The 20,124-nt window shown below is 48.1% G+C and overlaps 8 protein-coding genes and 3 non-coding genes across 11 annotated transcripts; 9 read left to right on the forward strand and 2 right to left on the reverse strand.

Moving 5' to 3' along the window:
• Positions 1-1,840: 1,840 nt before the first annotated feature.
• Positions 1,841-3,387, forward strand: BDV37DRAFT_252432 (bZIP transcription factor). The gene is made up of 2 exons (XM_032082420.1): positions 1,841-2,096; positions 2,155-3,387. The coding sequence occupies exons 1-2, from the start codon at positions 1,893-1,895 to the stop codon at positions 3,328-3,330; spliced, it is 1,380 nt and encodes a 459-aa protein (XP_031939819.1). The 5' UTR covers positions 1,841-1,892; the 3' UTR covers positions 3,331-3,387.
• Positions 3,388-4,168: 781 nt separating this feature from the next.
• Positions 4,169-5,231, forward strand: BDV37DRAFT_272813 (uncharacterized protein; the record flags this gene model as incomplete). Its single annotated transcript, XM_032084948.1, has 2 exons — positions 4,169-4,520; positions 4,576-5,231. 2 exons carry the CDS (start codon positions 4,169-4,171, stop codon positions 5,229-5,231), a joined length of 1,008 nt encoding a protein of 335 aa, XP_031939820.1.
• A 434-nt stretch (positions 5,232-5,665) lies between these two features.
• Positions 5,666-6,028, forward strand: BDV37DRAFT_284639 (uncharacterized protein; the record flags this gene model as incomplete). The annotated part of the gene is made up of 2 exons (XM_032087539.1): positions 5,666-5,829; positions 5,905-6,028. The coding sequence occupies 2 exons, from the start codon at positions 5,666-5,668 to the stop codon at positions 6,026-6,028; spliced, it is 288 nt and encodes a 95-aa protein (XP_031939821.1).
• Positions 6,029-7,981: 1,953 nt separating this feature from the next.
• Positions 7,982-9,077, reverse strand: BDV37DRAFT_295362 (phytanoyl-CoA dioxygenase family protein; the record flags this gene model as incomplete). The annotated part of the gene is made up of 3 exons (XM_032089856.1): positions 7,982-8,182; positions 8,231-8,671; positions 8,726-9,077. 3 exons carry the CDS (start codon positions 9,075-9,077, stop codon positions 8,001-8,003), a joined length of 975 nt encoding a protein of 324 aa, XP_031939822.1. The 3' UTR covers positions 7,982-8,000.
• Positions 9,078-9,473: 396 nt separating this feature from the next.
• On the forward strand, positions 9,474-11,124 carry BDV37DRAFT_295364 (uncharacterized protein; the record flags this gene model as incomplete). The annotated part of the gene is made up of 5 exons (XM_032089857.1): positions 9,474-9,498; positions 9,717-10,217; positions 10,266-10,682; positions 10,740-10,946; positions 10,994-11,124. 5 exons carry the CDS (start codon positions 9,474-9,476, stop codon positions 11,122-11,124), a joined length of 1,281 nt encoding a protein of 426 aa, XP_031939823.1.
• Positions 11,125-11,186: 62 nt separating this feature from the next.
• BDV37DRAFT_t145 lies at positions 11,187-11,258 on the forward strand. The gene has a single exon. It is a non-coding gene; the product is annotated as a tRNA-Ala (tRNA).
• Positions 11,259-11,712: 454 nt separating this feature from the next.
• On the forward strand, positions 11,713-11,786 carry BDV37DRAFT_t146. Its single transcript has one exon. It is a non-coding gene; the product is annotated as a tRNA-Ile (tRNA).
• A 588-nt stretch (positions 11,787-12,374) lies between these two features.
• Positions 12,375-12,446, forward strand: BDV37DRAFT_t147. The gene has a single exon. It is a non-coding gene; the product is annotated as a tRNA-Ala (tRNA).
• A 681-nt stretch (positions 12,447-13,127) lies between these two features.
• BDV37DRAFT_284642 (uncharacterized protein) lies at positions 13,128-13,898 on the forward strand (the record flags this gene model as incomplete). The annotated part of the gene is made up of 1 exon (XM_032087540.1): positions 13,128-13,898. One exon carries the CDS (start codon positions 13,128-13,130, stop codon positions 13,896-13,898), a length of 771 nt encoding a protein of 256 aa, XP_031939824.1.
• A 628-nt stretch (positions 13,899-14,526) lies between these two features.
• On the forward strand, positions 14,527-16,683 carry BDV37DRAFT_159844 (ankyrin repeat-containing domain protein). Its single transcript, XM_032079142.1, has 3 exons — positions 14,527-15,078; positions 15,134-15,797; positions 15,847-16,683. Exons 1-3 carry the CDS (start codon positions 14,576-14,578, stop codon positions 16,342-16,344), a joined length of 1,665 nt encoding a protein of 554 aa, XP_031939825.1. The 5' UTR covers positions 14,527-14,575; the 3' UTR covers positions 16,345-16,683.
• Positions 16,684-16,751: 68 nt separating this feature from the next.
• Positions 16,752-18,989, reverse strand: BDV37DRAFT_159834 (arylsulfotransferase family protein). Its single transcript, XM_032079141.1, has 3 exons — positions 18,298-18,989; positions 18,181-18,246; positions 16,752-18,120 (listed from the first exon to the last, which is right to left on the reverse strand). Exons 1-3 carry the CDS (start codon positions 18,851-18,853, stop codon positions 17,084-17,086), a joined length of 1,659 nt encoding a protein of 552 aa, XP_031939826.1. The 5' UTR covers positions 18,854-18,989; the 3' UTR covers positions 16,752-17,083.
• Between the last annotated feature and the right edge of the window lie 1,135 nt (positions 18,990-20,124).

The following is a 20,124-nucleotide window of genomic DNA, read 5'->3' on the forward strand; positions in this document are numbered from 1 at the left end:
CAGTATATAGCGTGGAACTTGAAGCGACGTCTTCACCTCGCGATTTTCCGTCGAAGGTCATTATCAAACAAGAAAAAGGTGGTTGGCAAACGGAATTTCAGCTTGAGAAAAAAGCATATGAGAGATTAAAAAGTCTTCAAAACGATCCCTGAGTATCTGGGACAAGGCTTTTTCAATGGTCGTCCAGCGATTATACTGTCTGAAATTACGGGGACGCCTCTATATCTACTTGCTCGGGAGGCCCAGGTTGATGGAGAAACATTGCAATCCCAGCTTATGGACGCTCTCAAAGATTTACATGAAAAGAAGGCCAAGTATTGGGATAAGAGACTAGATAACTTTTTGTTCTGCGACAACAGAGATTCCAACCCCAGTAAAGTGGTGATTGTCGATCTCGAGGATGTTTTGTTCCCTGAGGACTCACCTTCTTGGGATAAACTCGATCAACCCTGGGAAGAAAGCCTCAACTTTGCGACGCTGTGTTCCCTTATGACTGAATTTAAAAGATTGAGGCGTCTTTCCAGCCAACCAAGAACGATCAACTCGATAAGCGTATTTGCCAACAACGCCAACGGGAATGGTGAGGAGTCGGAGCACGTTCTCTATGTGGTTCATCCACCCTATATGCCAAATCCTCAAATCACATCCTCAAATAATTGGAAACAAAAGCAGATTCAACCGCAATGATGGAGTGTGGAAGGATATCCAAAAGGTGTAAGTAGGAGTATTATAAAAACTAATCAATAGGAAACCTGGCCCTTATAAAACATGCGTGCCGTTTCTTTATATGACCAACATCATGCACAACCTCACTCAAACAAAATCGATGCACACAATCATCCGGTCGAGCATGTAAGATGATAAAAGATGAACTCAAAATTTGAGATTTAAACAAAGAGCATCCCTTTCAGCATTTTGAGTACCTGGGAAAGATGCTTTCCTTCCCAGCTCATTGACAGTCACACACCAACGTCAGGCCTAGACATTTATGTCCAATCGGAGTACCTATGGGCGCGGCTACAGTGCTGCCTTATGCAGATGACTCAGATCTACAGAACGATGCCGGGTACTACTAGATATAACCACGATTCATCGATAGCACCTTCATCACCACGGCAGCAGTTCTGATGAAATCACAGCCTCTACATCTTGAGTCTATTCCACGAAGAGAGTAACACAGTATTCATTTAACGGTGGGGCGTAAATTTAGAATCTCATTGTTATCGAAAGACCCTCGATGTAGAGAAGCACCTCAAGCGGGATATTGAAACATGTCAGGCTAGACTTGTGACTAATTCGAACGCAGATTGTAGAGTGCGGCAATCAGGGTTCACAAGGGATTTCCCACCGGGGCCAGAAGGTCACTATCATCAGACCCCCCCGGCTATGGTCTGATCCGCCTGGACCACACCCTAGATAGCCCTATTATGGATACGTTGCTGCCGTGAGAAGTAGCCAACAATTAGAATATTTTAATACAGATGATGAGAGATATTATTGCTGAATCCGTAAAGAATATATTCGATCAAAAATAGAATGAATTACATGTCTAAATCTCTGATCCTTCAGGATGTCTATACGGCGGTACCTCGATATAGTCCGCCGTCTAGGGCACAGTCACGATCTCGGGCGGTGATTGGCCCGTTTAAAAGATCCTCGGATCAGCCACGCAGATTATTCGATCAGCCGAGGCACAAGAGGAAGAATCTACATCTCGCTGGGTCATTGCACAACCCGCCGCCAAGCATCAGGCGATTTTATCATGTAATTACCTTCAGTCGGAATAAATCTCCTTGAGGATTCCAACTAGATGATCATCTCCTTATAAAAGGAACCCCCTGGAAATATAATCAACCCTACTGCCGTCCGAAGCACCGAGCAGAACCGTAAGCATGGCCGATTACTTGCTGTCTCAAACGCTCTCGGCGCGCTATTACCAGCCCGATCGGTTCCCGCACATATCGGAGGCAATCGGTGCAGAGCCGGGATCGGACCATGGTCAGATTCTTGACAAGAGCTCACCCGAGCCCTCATCGGCGAACCGAGTGAGGAAACGCGGTAGACCGAGAAAAGCTTCTGGCAATACCTCTCCTAGTGTATAGTTGTTGCTCTGTGGCAAATTATTCTTTTAGGCAATGGCTAATACTAGAGTAGGACCGTCGGGCTCAGATCCGGGCTGCACAAAGGACTTACCGACTGAAGAAGGAAGCCATGTTTCAGGACATGAAAACACGCGTTTCGGAGCTTGAAGAAAGCATGGCCAGGATATCTCAATCGCTATCCACATTCTACCGCATGGCCGTTCAGTCTGATCTCAATCTCACTCATCCTTATCTCTTCCAGCAACTCAACTGCACCGTCTCACAGGTAAAACGTGAAGGTAAATCATCAACTGAGAGCTCATTATCTGCTGCGGGGCTTCATCATATAGAATTCGCCGCTCTATCATCCGCAAAGGCAGCTAACGATGCATCCACCTTTGGATACACGATGAATATGAACCCCGGGGGTAGTGGAATGTTCTACAAGCCACCAGGAAGTGACCGCATTAGAGTATCACCTTCTGTCCGATATGCGAATCGCTCATATTTGGGAAATCTCCCGAGAGACATCGAAAGACCATTGAACGGCAGTGGTACTTTCACATACAGCTATAACGAATCGACATTCGCTCGTCGACTCCACCGATCCTGCATAGAGTACGCCTACCAATTGTTCACCGATCCGCGAACGGACCCCCAGGACATCTATCGTGTCTTCCGTCTGGTGAGCTGCCTGCGTCAAGAGGATAAAATGGCCCGCTGTCTTGCTACCCTCCTCAGTGCAGGCCCAAAGGAGCCTTTGGAAAGACCGAAAGTGCCTTTCTACTGCATTGGCGGTGCCGGCACGCATTACCCACAGGTGCAACCTGATGGAAAACCTTTGTATCCCGAGAATATGAGACTTCCGGGCCGAGTGCTGGGCTCGATTCCGGGCAGCGCGCCGGAGATGGACAATAAGCCGTCAGCGGAGAAGAGACAGGAGCTTCTTAAGATATACGGGTTAGATGGTACTTGGCTTGATTGCCGTGATGTCCAAGACTATCTCGAAGAAAAGGGCTTCTGTCTTGATGATTCACCGTGTGTCTTCGCCACTCCTACGTCGGGAAATCAGGAGAATGCTCCAAAGACTGCGCTGAATCAATCAAAGGACATTCCTATGGACTTAGATGATCGTCCCGAGCTCAAATCGCCGTCTCTGCACAATTCTGATAAAACAGCCAGCGCAACAGGACAAGCGACCTGGGTCCTTAACATTGACGGATTTGTTCAGGGTAAGTGCTCTGAATAATAATATCCCAACCTTGAGATGCTAATATAGACTAGCGCTTTTGAAGAAGATGGTTATTCTGGGACGAGCCCCCGGCTTCCGACTGACTGACGTCGAGGCAGCCTTCAAATCAGCAGCGAATGTATCGTCTAGCTAAGCTTCCTACCTTGCGATCTACAGGCCTGGGATTCTCAGGGAATGATTGTTCAGTTTTGGTGTTCTTTTCTCCCGCCCCTATCTTTTACCAGTGATTTGCACGTGTCTGGGGATGGGCTTTCTTATCAACACCCGTGATAACAGGGAGAAAATCTCCAGTGCCTGAGGAAGAAACCCTTCTTAATCATAGTGCTAATTCTATTTTACGGCATCATGTATGAATGATTGAATGAGGAAATGAACGACGGAGTTTACAGGCATAGGTTCCCAGAATGAAACTGTGTTCTTGCTTTACAGTGCCAATGGCCCCTCTGACTACCAAATTGTTTGGGAGCAAGCTATATTGGCAGCAACCCGTTGCTTATATCAAGGACAAGAGCTGACAGGTAAGATCAGTTCGTCTTTCAGTAATGCATGGCCTGGATGAGGAATAATCGTTCACTAGGGTATGGAAGTAAGGTGACCCGTCGACACGGACAACCATTGGCCGACCGACCTGCGGACGATGATGCAATGCCGCATTACCAATGCGGCATTCGGACTTAACGTCACCGAACACCGACCTGTCATTCTCGCCGTTCTTCTATTTAAACGCAGCTCTATTACTGCAGTCATCACCGGGAAGAATTACTCAGAGTTTACTCGGATTGTTGTACTCCTCGCATCTGTACCTCCACTTCAGACTCTAGAGATCTCAGACGCCATGGTGGGCATCAACGAAGTCCGCAAATCCAATGCCGCTCTCCACGCCCGCGATGGAGACTTCGTCGCGGTTTTCGTGGGAGGAACCAGTGGAATCGGAGAAGCAACAGCCAAGGAGCTAGCCAAGGCGATCAAAAAGCCGACAATCCACCTCGTGGGACGGAATCAAGCCGCCGGATCCAAGATACTAGAGGAACTCAAATCAGCCAATCCCGACGGGACCTTCCACTTCATTCAATCGGACGTTTCACTTCTCCATAACGTAGACGAAGTGTGCTCGGAAATCAAGCAGAAAGAAAAGGCGATTGATCTACTATTCCTCTCGACGGGACATCTTGCGACCTCGAAGCAAAGCAAGTAGAACCACACATCCCGTCATCTGAGTACCAGGCACTGACTGTGAAGCAGACACAACTGAAGGCCTGGAGAACAACCATGTCCTCCGCTATTACTCTCGTATGCGCTTCGTCCACAACCTCGTCCCGCTACTTGGCGCATCCAACGGCCCAGCCCGCGTCGTGAGCGTGCTAGCCGCCGGCCAGGAAGGCAAAATTGAAGAAGATAACTTCGATTTACAGAAGTTTTGGTCCTTCATGAAATCCAACACGTATGCCGCGACTATGAATTCCCTCGCTGTAGAGCACCTGGCCACACTGTACCCGTCCATCAGCTTCGTTCATGTATTCCCCGGCATCGTCCGCACACCTCTCATGAACAAGACCATCGGCTGGATCGCGGGCCCAATCGTTACCTTCCTATCGCGTCCGATGTCGATTTCCCCGCAGGAGAGTGGTGAGCGGCACTTGTTCATCTCGACTTCCGCGGCTTACCCGCCCGCGACGCCTCAGGATCCGGCCAATGCAGGCATGCCGCTTGTGGAGGGGGTGAAGACCAGCGTAGCCTCGACTGGGAAAATCGGCGGAGGATCGTATATCCTCAACTACGACGGGGCCAATGTAGCAAAGGAGAAACTCATGAGCGGATATCGGGCGGAGGATCTCCCAAAGAAGCTCTGGGCTCATACTCTGGAGACGTTCAAGAAGGTGTTTGATCCGGCGCAGTAAACGTTCATATTCATAGTTCAATACTTACGTACTTAATGTTTTGTCTGCCAGACTATCCAGAAAACTTTAGGGAATACAATTAGCCACTAAGTCCCTGTAGATAGCATCCAACCCTTCCTGCCCACAATCAACACTACACAGTATATTCTGCTGAGACCTAAATACGCCTGCCAAGAGGATCGACATATCGCCTCCCCATGGAACTGAGCGGTCCTCTGCCCAGGTGGAGTAGTATGATGTCATTTCCCATAACCAGTGGAAGCTGCATCTTTCTGGAACACTGCCGCATTTGTACACATATAGCTCAACAGCCCCCAGTTTCCTTGAAAATATGCAAGCCTCTACATAATCCCTCCTAAACCAAATCCATCTAAAACCCCCCAAGATAATAAAGTCCCTCTAAATCTACATACCAAAATACAGACCCAAATAAAATGGGCTGGAACCTAGACTACAGCGCTATAACCCCAGGCCCAGGGGGCACGGTCATGCTGGGCGAGAAAGGCGGTGCTGAAGCCGTCGCGCGCCGGGCGAAAGAGCGTCGAGCCCGAGAACGGGAGCTCGCCTTGCAGAAAGGCAGATTAACGGATGATACCATGTAGGAGACGACGCTTGTTCCTCAATCACAGTCCATCGGCAGTGGTGTAAAACCGGGGTCTATCGGCCACGAAAGGGCGCCGGATGGTGGGCAAATGGTGAAGGCCGTAACTGAGGGTGGTACTCCGGAGATTAGTGGTGAGAAGAAGAGCGGGTTTCGGGCGAGGTGGAGGGAGTTTAGGGAGAGGAATTTGCCGTGAGGGTTGGCTTTTGTTGGCTTGGTTTGGACTTTTTTTCTTGTTTGTTGATTTAATTGTTCTTTGTTTATTGTGTTGGTTTGGCGTTTTGTTTTGGATGTTATTGCTTGGTATATTGCTGGTATGGCATTATGCTATGGAATTATGCTCTTTGATGACGGAGGAATCCAGATGAATTAGGAGGGTTCAGGATCGATAGGAGAATACCAAAACAGGTTACCGGTACTCGCTCGGGCAAGTATAAGAAGGAAGTCGGATTGAGTCGATATCAAGGTATGAACCTGACAGTGAGCCAATTAATCCGGAAAGCAACGCAAACACCAGCTTGAAAGTGTATGTCTACAAAGCTGAGAATGTTAGACAGCTTGGAACTCCCTTGCCCATTGTGACACTAACAAAGCCAGCAGATCAAATATGGATGTTTCCACTTATTAACAAAGAAGCACTTTAATAGGCGACAGTATAACCCGTCAATATGGAAAAGTTCCATTCGGCTTTTTGTCTTGAACATGGACTGTTCCCGATAACCCCATTGTAGGGTGTGCATATACTACATATGCCAGATGAAAACTGCCTCGATAGCCAATGGCTATAAATGGGGATAACTGTCGCTTTGTTCATTCACATCTTTTTCTTCTCTATCACTTCATATTGACTTCTTTGTTGGTCATCTCCTTGTACTGCATATCAAAGACAGCGATCGCATTACTTTTCAAGACCAATGCTAACTACAGACAGTCATGGCGTATTCACAACGACCATTGTTCGCATGCTGTGAGAATTCGATCCCATCCGACCCCATGCTGGCAGAAAGATTGTGGGCAATACAATATCTCGATAAGTGGTTTTCAATCATCGCTACAGAAAAGATTCAGAGTTTAACAGCGGATCCCAATATACTACGGTGGGAAACTGTATACCAGCTGTGTATCAATTCCAGTAAGGAGGAGGTACTACGACTCCTGAGATTAGGGCTCTTATATTCCGTGCCCTGGGATCCCAGAAATCTATTTCATGCCGCTGTCAGGAGACAAGATAGCGACCCCGAGATAATAGACCACCTGCTGGCCAATCTACCCCAGGATCAATATTTTCTGGCTTTTCAACCAGACGATACTGGACTAACGCCTCTACAATTCGTCTTAAGCAAGCCCTACTTCGGTGCAAGGGAGGAGAGGCTATTGATGTGGGCTCTCCATTTAAGGAGGCATTGGTGGGATATGATGGACTACAATACAACGCTCGCTATTGCTGCGCGAAATGGGAATATTGATGCCGTCAAACTTCTCCGCGACAATTTGCTTTATGGGCGGTACGGTATGAACATAGATCCACTAATCAGGGCTTTTGAATACCCGGGAGAACAGATTGGCAATACCGCACAATGTGCAAATGGATGTGACATACTCAGACTGCTTGCCTTGTATGGATGCACGTGTAGTGGGCTTGGACGGGAAAGTGGGATACGCCATTGAGGAGCAAGTCATTGGTCTTTCAAATACATGTAGCTACATAAGTGTGCTTACTGTTTGACTCGGTTCTATGGATATAGATACCATACTTCACATATACACAACATGCTTCAGACCCTACAGCTATTGGGTGAGTACCTGGTTCATGCCTACTCATGTTTTCTTGTATATCCATCTATATCTAACCGTCAAACAGCGATAAAGGTTATAGCTGATGTACAATGTTGGGTGTGTGGTGATTCGTTATGCTCTCCGAAGGTCAATGAAACATGGCAATTCCCATTTTACAGTTATGATGCCAGAAGGGTGGATCAATTACCCCATTTCTTAGCATATGGTAAGTTGACATGAGAGAAAATGTGGATCTAGCTGCGACGGTGACCATATTGGCATTGTATTGTTCATAGGTTGAATATATCAGAAAACTCGAGTAATAGAACATCTTATGTCTTATTACTTTGTCTACTATAGTCTCTCCCACCGCAAAGCAGCCATGGAGCCGCCTAGGGCCTCTGACTGAAATCATACGAGTTTCCAAACCCCCTATTCAAATACCGCGACATGGCCTCCGACTCCGTGACCCAGTTGACAGGAGTCTCAAGGCCCGTCTCATTCTCCACCAGGGGCTTCAAATCCTCCGCAAATTCCAACCTCATGGGGTTTCGATACCACGGAGCGAAATGAACTGCGATCATTAGCCACGACGGCTCTTTAATGGGAATCTGAGACATACTCATTGCCAACATAACCCTAACCTCATCGGTTTGATTTCCTATTCCCGCATGCCATAGCCTCAAGTCCCTCAGGACCAGTGCGCCCTTAGGAACAACAGGCTGACACGGCGGTCGGATCATTCTTCGCTTTTCCAGGGCATCCAGTTGAATTCGCCCGCTTGCTCGCTCACCGTGCATTCCTTCCTGGATGTGTAGTCCTGAGTCGGTATGTGTTCCCAGCCATATCTCTGTGGACCCATTTTCGGGGGTCATAGTAATCAGTGGGATGTTTATGACGTACGCGAACGGGTGCGTGGGGTGGGCGAAATCCGCGTCAGAATGGACTGGCTGAGACATGGGCGGGTTTTCAGCTGTAGGTGGCATAGCTGAGTTTCCAGAGCAGAAGGTCCATTTTGGACGGGGCCCTAGCGCCGTTGAGGTTATTTGGGTTGCAATGGGATCTGGGCCTTTATTAGTATGTATTATTATACATTGAGTCGGCGTCAGACACATACTGAGGAAGATATCAGAGTCAAAGTATTTCCGTACGGGGGGAGGATCCTGCTGGATATTCCCGGGATTGTAGTTAAAGGGACTGTTTTCCTTATTCCGCAGTGTCCATGCATCCTCGACCATTTTGTGGTTTAGTCGGTCCAGGGCATCGTGGGGCACGACGTTCTCCACTACGACTAGGCCGTCGTGGTGGAGACTTCGGATTGCGATCTCCAAATTCTGCGGAGAAAGTTGGCGGTTCATGATTTCTGTCTGTGAGGGGGAGATGCTAGTTGGGAAACTTGACATGTTTCGATGTTGCGTGCAGAACCTCGCAGGCTTGCACAGTCTAGCGACGGTGGTGATGTGTTGCATGTTCGTATGAGGAAAGGACAAGTATGGAGTGTTATCAATTAAATATGGTCTATTTCATGTCTGAGTAGATATGTACAGAGGAATATGCTCTCCTTGCATCTTCAGGGTTAGGGGGGTTTTATAGTCCTGTCTGCCATGATGTCTCCATGTATTGTCGACGATCAACGTTCGGCTTTCGCACTTCGCATTTCGTTTTTGAGTGGGGTCTGGAGTGCCGTGTGTATTGTACAATTGTGCGTGGGCTTATTTCGCATTTGGACTGTCGGCCTATTAACACAGTGGTTATAAAGGTTTCGTGGCAATAAAAAGATCCACTTGGTGACGCATTTAGCGATGGCTTGCATTCCGGCGAGGATTCGAGGATAATGCGAGCTCCAGCTAGCTCGCTACTCCACCATGCCCCGACCCTTTCTAACAAACAGTAGGTCTAGCCCATTCTCTCAGGGCTGCTTCAGTACGCTAATGCAATGTCACAATTTCTCCATTGTTAGGATGGTACACTAGACCCCACTTGTATTCAATCTGGCTCTGATAAAGCTTTCGATTAACATAAGATAGTCAGCAATGCAGATCCAGAAAGATTAAATGTGAGCCCGGCGAGTCAGCTCCATTGGATCTATGGACTAAGTTTCATAACAGGTGATGGACATCGACCTGTGTGTCTTCGCTGCCAAAAAGCTTCTCGAGATTGCCAGTGGAGCAACCGTTCAGCAAGAGAGCAACAGTCCAGATCGCCCACTACCCCAGACCAAAGCTTAACAACCAGGGCGCGATCCGCCGAGTACGTATCGACGAAAGATCCTAAAAAGGCACTCCGAGATCCCCAAATTGCCGCGATCTTCCGTTACTACATCGAGCATCTGGCCGGATGGTATGACCTCAACGACAGGAAAAGACATTTCGGGGACATAGTCCCTTCTTGTGCGCGGAAAAACTCGCTTCTTCTCAGCGCCATTCTAGCCTTTGCGGCGGCGAGCCAGAGCTCGAGCTTCCTTAAGAAAGACCTCTGGGACGTGGCAGAGTCGTATCACCTCGAGAGTGTTCAGGCACTGCTACAGCTGACGGAAAATCCAGATGAATTCCGGACCGGCGAGACACTTGCTGCTATTTGTCTTCTGCGATCTTATGAGATCATATCCCGTGCGTATCTCCCCGATCCTGTTAGTAGTGTGTGTTAACTTGGCGTAGAAAATGTCAGTTGTCAGAATCACCTTCAGGGATCATACTCCTTGTTAGCAAGTCGGCCTGCTGGGCTTGAAACGGGGTTACTCAGCGCCGGCTTCTGGAATTACCTCCGAGAAGATATTACCGTGGCGCTTATAGAAAAACGAAGTCTTATGATAGAGCTCTCTCATGAACAACTCCCTCCAACAATCGAGGGCGAGGATGACCACGCCAACAGGATAACGTACTTACTGGGGAAAGTTATCAACCGATGCCTCGATCAAGATGCGTCGCCGTTAGAGCATCACGAGTGGCACTCACTCAGCGGCGAGCTCGGTACATGGCGTGCATCTCTACCTGCCTCGTTCGAGCCTATTGGTACTCCGGGCCTCTACGGACAAAGCAGCTTCCCATGTTTATGGACTGTCAGCGGATGGCACGGTATAGACACTTTATGATACCCATTTATGTACGGACTATGTGAGCTGACGATATCAGCTTCGAGCCTGCAATACTACCACACGGCCCTGGCCATCCTGAGCGTTGCTGAGCCGATGCAGACAACAATGAATACACTACAGCAAATTGATCGAATTAATGACTTTGAAAAAAAGCTCGACCATCATGCAATTCAAGTCTCGGCTCTTGCGGTTTTCAGCAATTCTGCGCCCGTGTGGGTCAATTCGTTTGGCCCTATTTCATTCTGTTAGTGTTACGCACCGGACCGCTGGGCTTATTGCTGACTAGAACAGGCGGGCCATGGTTGAGAGATTCACGGAGAATTCACGAATTAATCGAGGAGACACAAAGATGGGGAAGCAAGACCGGCTGGCCTGTTATGAGTATAGTAGAGTCGCTGTCGCGATCGGGGACTATCGGATGAAGATATGGCATCGGCAACCATGGGTCGTGTAGGGCTTATCCGAGAGTGGAACCAATAAAAAGGGGCTTGTGGTTTAGTGGTATAACGCTCCATTCGCATTGGAGAGGTCCCGGTTTCGATTACCGGCGAGTCCACGATTTTTGCATCCGACATGTATTTTTTTTGAATCTATATGACCGATTCCTTCTGCTTAGCTTTTTATTTTAACATTTTAACATTTTAACAAAATTTAGGCTACTATGTTCATCAAAATTCTGGCTCGGGGCTTGCGTTGCTAGTATTGTTGAAGACCATCGGGATCTTGTATGCACGCGATATACTCGCAGTCAAAAATATATAACTACAAGTAGCAGGAAGGATGAAGTCCCAACCCAGCAATTGATCCATACAACACTCTCTATCATACCTACACAGAGGCTGGATATAAGGTATCCTATTTTGTGCTAACACCTCAATTAATACTCGATAGTAAAGAAATACCAATTTCCGACGGATTTGATCGAAGGTTGAAGTACCTGCTGGAGATTGTCTGTAGGAGCCTACTCATTAGCCTTATGTAGGCCTTATGCCGCCCAGTTTTCAACAAGTGGTCCCATAACTCAGTCGGTTAGAGTGCTGAGCTAATAACTCAGAAGTCGAGAGTTCGAGCCTCTCTGGGACCAGCTTTTTTTTGTCCTCATCAACACACCACTCTGATCATTGGGCAATTCTTTTGTCGGGTGGGTCCAATATCCCTCGCAAAGAATATCCACACATACGCCGTCCTTTGGAGGCTTATATCTACCGAGCTATAGCGTAAAGGTTTATGTACTCTATAACCATGTCCAAAGGCTAACAATCTGTTCATACTATCCATTGTTTATATCACGGGCCTTGAGAGCTATACTTGTTTCTTCTCGTACCTATGGCGACATATATCTAGTCCCTTGCCAGTGCCATAATGGGACTTGGCTGCCCGTACTATACGAAATGTAGTAAGTAGTTGACACGGCAAATTTGGGTGCTTCTTACTAGACATGATTTATCAACATGGCATTCGAAACTAGATCGAGCGATAGTACAGAATACAGAGTCGGAATATCGCGATTTCACGTTACATAGTTGAGTGCATTCGGGCATATTTGAAAACAGCCACCGTAACATTTCCAGAGAGACGTGATGTTGAAGCGATCAATCAAACGAATCTTTGATTAGCGGTACATCAGATCCCGCCATTGATAAGATAATCTATGAGTTAATTATTTCGTCAAGGGCGCGTGGTTTAGTGGTATAACGCCTGATTTGCATTCAGGAGGTCCCGGTTTCGATTACCGGCGTGTCCATTTTTTGCTGTTTTTACGTCCGCCCTGATAAGGAGATAACCGTTGGTACGTCGAAAAAGAATTACATACTTTTTGCTTTTGCTGTATTTTTGTACTGAAGAAAATAAAACAAAATTCATAGATTGGAATAAAAATAGAAATACAGTACAGATCCATACCAAACAAACGAATGAGTTGTACCTATGCATCGACCTACTCCGCCGCCTGAAATATCGTAGAGATATTTCTTATGAACACACCCAAAACTAAAATCCGATGCACCCCGACCAACTCGTCGTCGCTGGACAAGTAACCGAAATATAGCAGGATGCATAGCTGGCCGTGCTGTCCTCATAAGGATACTTAATGTCCTTGTATTATCTTCTGCTACCAACAAAACCAAACAAAGACAAAGCTTCGTCAAAGTCGTGTTGGCGGTTACCGAGTATACCAAGTACGTGGTGTGACGACTCGGCGTTTGTTCAAGGCAGCTCCATGAATGGGTTTGTGAAAATGGGCGAGTCTTTGCATAAGGGCTTGGCCTTATAAAAGGCTCTTTCCTAGCGCATCTTGTTAGATCTCTCCAACATGGATAAACCAAAAGACGTGAAGCAAAACAACCTACCAAACAACCCAGTTCCTCATTGAGAAAGAGTTTAGATACCCACCCTTTGACGAAAAGAATCCCACCCAAACACCAAAATGCCAGCCAAGCGCATACCGAGGGCCCCCTTCGTCTCAAGTGCAGAGGTCACTGTAGGCAGCCTGATCACCAGTATCAAGGAGCCCAAACTGGGCGCCCAAGGGTGCCCCTGGCCTCTCGGGAGAATCGAGGACTATGCGGTCAGATCTGTACCCGACATGTATGCTGTTACTCAGCCCACAAAAGAACCAGGGCTCTCTGCTTCGGTTTCCCGCCTATTCAAGAAACCCAGTGACAGCTCTGTGGGTAGCAACGATATGCCCCCAACAGGCGGCAAGATATACACACTCAAAAATCCGAGGGAGCTTTTCCATAATCTCAAGGGAGAAAAGGGCGTGCGAAAATGGCTGCAACAACGGATTGCGGATAAAGTGGATGTGTACCTGCTGGAGGGACTTGCCACGTTAGAAGGAAGTTCTTCGGTTTGCTACATGAATAGTGAGAATAGCTATCCGGCGCAGGGAGAGCTGATCTGCGCAATACGCGTTTTGAAAGTTGTTTTCAAGCCTTTTCGGACGAAAAGTATCGAATATGCGCGGTCGGAGAAGGACAGCTCTTGGGTGGTATTCTCGGACGGCAAGCCGTTGCACCCTCCGGCAGCGGAATGGGTCGAAGTGACCTCGAACGGAAAGGCGAGTAGCCTAGGGAGCCGGAATCATCAAGCTGTGGGAAGCAATGGGCACGCTGGGGTGTGTACCTTCGATGAAGACCGTATTGAGCAGATCAGGGGTTCGCGTGACGAAGTGAGTTGGTTCTCGGATGATTCTTAATAGTCTTTTCATCCTAGGGTTTGTGATGGGCTTTATTTAATGCATATACTGGGATTTCTCGTCTCGAGCCATTGCCATCTTCCATTTTCTGATATAGTGCACAGGGGTAGTTCATCCCCTATTCCTCTCAGCTGACTCAATTAATCTGAATATGCCTCAAGTGGTCTAACTTGATCAATAGGGCCCTGTAGGGTTAGTAGATCTCAGCTACCTTAGCAGTGTTTGAGATAGGATTCATTAACAGGTTCAGGAGGCAAATAATGTCCATAGGATGCAGTCGCTGGAAATTGAAATAGACTATACACTTTCCTTTTCTCATAGATCTGCAGCAATTGAGGCGATGACCTAAGAGACTACTAGGGTAGACGGAAATATTACCCGCCGATCGTCACCAACGAGCTAGCGTCAAGACCAGAACTTCTCTGCACACCAAAATGTGAGCTACCCGACTTACCGACTTAGTGCCAGAGGAGCGATGAGTCAGTAGTAATAACAGTGCCTACTGCTCCACAGACAACGAAGCCTGAGCCTCCCTATTGGCACAGCAGCACGAGGCTGAGCTTCAGCTAGCCACAGCCTCGTTGCTCCGCGGCCAGCACCCCAATATATCGACCGCGTCTGGCAAACCATCACGGTTGCTTTTAAATATTTTTCCCAAGCTCAAGTTGTGAATAAAGATGGAAGGTATTGGGACAGCATCTGCGATATTACAACTATCCGGGACAGCCGCCAAGGCGTCTTTGCAGCTTTACGAAATCATCGTGACAATTCGAGATGCCCCGCGCGAGCTCTGTGTTCTTGGAGATGACGTAGAGGCTCTGAGCACTCTTCTGTCCAACCTGCAACGATCTTTGGAGTCTCCCCAGACACAAAATGCTGTGGACAAAGACTCTGAAATTCGGAAGGTCATGGATGGCCTTCAAGGCCTCATTAAAAGATGCGAGAAGACGTGCCAACAAGTAAAAGAATACCTGAGCTCGTGCATCCGGAATGAAAAACCCGACAAAGCCTCAATTGAGAGCAAGGATGGAGATAGTAGTGCAATCGCCGAGCCCCTACCGTTGATGGGATCGATTAATAGGGTAGCATGGCTCTTCAAGCGAAAAGATGTTTTCCTGCGGGTGTCTGAGCTACAACGCACAAAACAGCTCTTTTCTGACGCCATGGGCACTCTCACACTGTACGTCTTTCAATCGCATCGCTCACTATACGAGTTCCAGCCTGACAGTTGATAGGCTTGTTACTCTGAGGATATCAGGGATATCTGCCGGGCCTGATGACTCGGCTCCTGCTGTCGGTTCGAATAGATGTCCATTCGATGACGACGCAGGATCAGCAATAGTCCGCTGGGCGACAACAGTCCACTCCCAGAGCCTGTCAGTAAGCAACACAAGCACTTCCCCGACTCAAACTCCATCGCGACCGGCGACGCCCAAGCCGGTCGATCCTGAGCTCGCGCAGGAGCTCTTTGAAGTCGTTAAACGCGGCTCCATTCGCCTCGTGGAGCTCTTGCTGGATTGTGTTGATATCAACACCCGGCGGCCTCGAGATGGCCGCACCGCACTGTCATTCGCCGCTGAGTTGGGTAATGTAAACATGACGAAGTTTCTTCTGGACCACGGTGCCCGAGTCGACATTCGCCAGTACACCCGTAGCTGTGCAGACAGTAAGGGCCCTACTTTCATTGGCGGACGCACCCCACTGCACTGGGCAGCGGACTCGGGGGCCTCAGCCAAGGGGGAGATCATTAAGCTCTTGCTGGACCATGGGGCAAATCCAAATGCGGCCACTAGTGCAGGCCGACCGGTACTGCAGTTTGTGTGCATACAAGGTGATTGCAAGTCAGCCAGAATCCTCTTGGATGGAGGCGCGGATGTGAACTTCAGAACTTTCCATCATGTACGTGACTCTCCCCCCCAAACGTTTGATACGTCTGACCTCCGTATAGGGCTGGTGTGCTGTGAGTGAAGCGGCGCATCACAATCACACAGAACTTCTGAAGGTCCTCCTGGAGTACAAGCCGTTCCTGGACGTCAATGTTGATCTCAAAGGCGATCGAAAGGCGCCCTTACACAGTGCTGTCTGCAACCGCAATACTGAATTCATGAAATTACTACTCCAGAACGGCGCTGATCCCGATATCGGCATGTTCGAAGATAACACCCCTTTGCATCTTGCTGCCGCTATGGGCTGGTTGGAAGGTACCAATATACTCCTGGATTGGAACGCCTCAATCAATGCTCAGGATGCTTTTCTCTTTGAGACACCTCTACACAAGGCGGCACGAAACCGGAAGGTGAAAATATGTCAGCTTCTGTGCCAACGTGGTGCTGATCCAGCAGTTGAGAATATCGACGGGCTGGATTATCAGGCTATTCTGAATTGCACGCAGCGGTATCCTGATGACTGGAAGGTCAACCCGGACAAGGTTTATTTCCTGTCTTGACGGGCATGTCCTGTTATGAGCCGAAGGTGCTATGAAAACCTTATTCACATTGCATGGTGTGACTTCTGTTCCCATTGGGCATGAGCCTAGGAGGATTCCTTGTATCTCATTTGTCAGGTAATATCGACAACTGAACTTTCAAGGAGGAAGACCAAGAAACGGACTGAATAGAGCTAAATTGAAGAAGTGGCCGGTCGGAGTTACGGAAATACACGGCAGTTCTGTGATATTGATAGCCCGAAGCTGGCTCAGACTCTGCCTGAAAACTATGCAAAACAGGGGCTATCTGGATATGCTACGAGCTGTGTAAACACCGTCGGGAATACGTCCATCTTTTGTGGTGGTCATGGCAGGCGAGCCACCAAGGCTACCCAGATGCCACGGGACTTGAGGAACCTGGGAGATAAGTGAACATCAGGCGGGGACTTACTCTCGCCTTTGTGTTTTATGGCTAGTTGCAATTTTTAGAAGCAAGTACCTGGCCCCTTGACAGCCTATTTCTGATTCTTGGGGCGTGCTTGGGATGGGAGTTGTTTGCGGGGTCTGCCGAAGACTCTATTACTGATTCTACTTGATAAACAATATGTTTCATAGTAAAGCTGTTTTGTATACCTATTGGACAGCAACTAGGTACTGGAAGCATAAGTATGCCTTATCGGACAGCAAGGACTATGATGTATGGCGGGTGGAGAATCATGTTCCCGAAGAGTGACTCAAGGGAACGTTATGGAGCGCGAGTCTAATCCAGATGAAAGCGATCGACCTTCAGGATCATGTGCTCCTCCCAGCGACTGGTTTGACCCAAGTAGACCTGAGGCTGCTGCATCTTATCCGAAAGCGAAATGGACGACGGCGCCTCTGCTCCTTTGACGGGAGGCAAGATCTCAGCCTGTGTCTTTACAATACCGGTGGAAGTCAGGACACGACCATTAACTCCGATAGCTTCAGCAGCCACCGTATGAACAGTGCCAGCTTTGAGGGCAAATGAAGTCTCGAAACCAGTACGTTTGGTTTCACCAAGGTATTGTCGTGAGCCATATTCATCTGTAACTTGGTAAAAGCGCCAGACCTTGGTTTCCGTATCTCCATTCCAAGAAACGTACACAGTAGTACCCTGATCATTCTCGAGAGAAACAATGGCGGGCGTCTCGTTGGGAAGACCGGTCCAGTTATACCGGAAGCCACGGTAGTTCTCCACGCCCAAACCCAAGAGACCCGAGTCCATGTATGTATGGAAGATAGGGGTACCGTCGGGACGAAACTCGGTGAGGGCACCTTCGGATCCCCAATTAACGAGAACATTGCCGTTGGGGAGGAGTTGGGTGCTCCCCTGAGATTTGGACAAGAGGCCATCTGGAGGCTGGAATGCTTGGACAATCGAAGCCTTCCAGGTAGCGGTGTTGACCTCGATGATTTTGCCTTGGGAGAAAGGATGAGTGTGGACTTCACTACCACGGCCATTCTCGGTTCCGTGAGCAGAGTTGTCATATAGTGAGATGACCTCTTTATCACCGTCCCGAGAGACAAAGCGCGCGTGATGCTGGAAGCAGAATTTTACATTGGGCCCAAGATCGAAGTCGGACTTGACACCACCAAGGCGCCAGATAATCTCGCCAGTGGAGCCGTTGATTTTGTGGACTGCGCAGGCGTCGCGAGCGGAAATGAGATAGTTACCCTCAGAATCTTTGTCGACAGAGTTGATGTGGAAGTAATCCCACGCATCCGACGAGTTGTAACCAGAGCCGGCTTGCCCGGGATTGATGGGTAGGATGGCCTCTGTAGTATTTTAATTACTTGTCCTACTTGAAAGACAGACATAGCAGTGACAGCACTCACCATCAGGAAGCACATGATCCAAACTAGACCACTCAAAGAGAAGCTCCCCAGTTTCTATGTCGAGCTCTATGCCAGGTTTAGTTTTACGCTCAGTGGACATGAGATGCTAGTGGTTACCTTGGATGATAGCATCGACAATCCACTGTTGCTCAGGGCTTGCACCCCATCGAGTGAGATCCTTCGGGACGGGCTGATAAATTTGAATGAGAGCGGTTTCCTCATTGATGATGTGGAATTCGTGCTTGTCAGTCAGTTTGTGGTTCCCGGCACGCAGCTCACGAATGGTCTCGTAATGCTGGTCCAGGATAGTCGTATGCCCATGACCATGGCCGTAGCCCGCATTGTGATCTCCTTCAAAGCTGAAGAGGATGTCCTTGCCCTTCCAGCGTGCCTTTTGGAAGTTCGTCGCCCAGATCGAGTAATACCCATAACCCGACCAAACTAACTCTCCGTCATCACGGAAGATGTAGGGAGCTGCCTGGCGAGGGCCATGCATTTCCCCGGCCTCATCCGCGAAGCCTGCAAAGGGAGCAACAAAGAGATATCCCTTTTCAACATCCGGCGCTGCCGGAATAGTGATGTTTAGTCTTGGAGGCGCCAGATCAGGGCGCGACTTGAATTGCCAGTCGGCCGCCGCAAGGGGCAGCAATGCAGTAAGCCAGAGCGAGCGCATGATGCGTGCTGAGAGCACAATGATCAGCCTCGGGTCGATCCATGTTGTTCAAGGATGGGTACATTAACCTTTGGTAAAGCCTCTGCACTGAGTAAATGTCTAGATCCAATATCCTGATATTGTGACCTGTTCAAGGGTTGTCCGTGTGTGAGTCGTTAAAAGAAAAGGAAGTTGATGTGGTTCGGGTATACAGCGTTCTTTTATAGTAGCGATTGATGATGGCACCGTTGCCGGTTCTTGCGTGATCCTGCCCCGCACCTGTCCCGAAGGCCATATAGAATACATTGACTTCCTGCAATATCCTTTCGGCTACCACAGCAGAAACTCAGTCATGACACATCGATTTAACGAGATTCTGTCGATTCTTACCCGATTCGGTGCCCGCCTGCTGCCAAGGAGCTGCCGAGTTGAACGCAATTCGTCGTCGAACTTGTTCTCGCCCTGGGCTTGATGGTCGCTAGGTTTAGTATGGCCTAGTAAACATTCGCTAATTCTATCTAGCAATATGTGTGAAGCTTAAATTAAGAGTGTGTTAAACCGATTGCGTGATCATACAGATGTCTGCGCCTGATAGGGTGGTAACTGGATGCGCAGCATTGCCGAGATTCGTATTTTAGAAGATAATTGAACTGATCTTTCATGAGTTCAGCGCTTTATGTCACTGTCGCTGAAGCAGCTTCGTTCAATTGAGAGATATTGCGCCAAGCTTACTTAAATTTAGATGATCGTTTTACTGAAATGTAGCACATACAGCCATATGGCGTGGAGATAGGCTCACAGCCCCGTAGACTCATGATTATGAGACCAGCCTGAGATCAACCCGAGCCAGTGGAATATTGTCAATATATAGGTGGGAATCCTTTGTTTCAAGATATGTAGGTGAAATCGTGAGACCATACCATACTCAACAAAGATAGATTGATTGATTAAGTCAGCACATTCCTATGTTTCTATATTGATACCCCACAAAGTAATCTATTGGCAGTTGGTCTGGATAAATAATCAAGGAGTACATTACTTGTCGTCAATATTACCAAACAACTAGACTTGAGTGTCTATGATGTATAGAGCGAAAGTAGGTTCTGTGTATAGTGAAACTGGGGCTTTAGCGGTCTTACTGGTATGTCTATCCTGTGTAGAACTGGTATATCGATAGACTTATATTATGTGACTAATAAAGCCACGAAATGAATTTTATTGCATCTTGCTGTCTATATGTGGTACTCCACGAGTGCTGCTAAAACAAGCCCATTTGCGACCGATTTTCAATG

This window comes from Aspergillus pseudonomiae (genome assembly GCF_009193645.1).
Source record: "Aspergillus pseudonomiae strain CBS 119388 unplaced genomic scaffold BDV37scaffold_50, whole genome shotgun sequence".
NCBI lineage: Eukaryota > Fungi > Ascomycota > Eurotiomycetes > Eurotiales > Aspergillaceae > Aspergillus > Aspergillus pseudonomiae.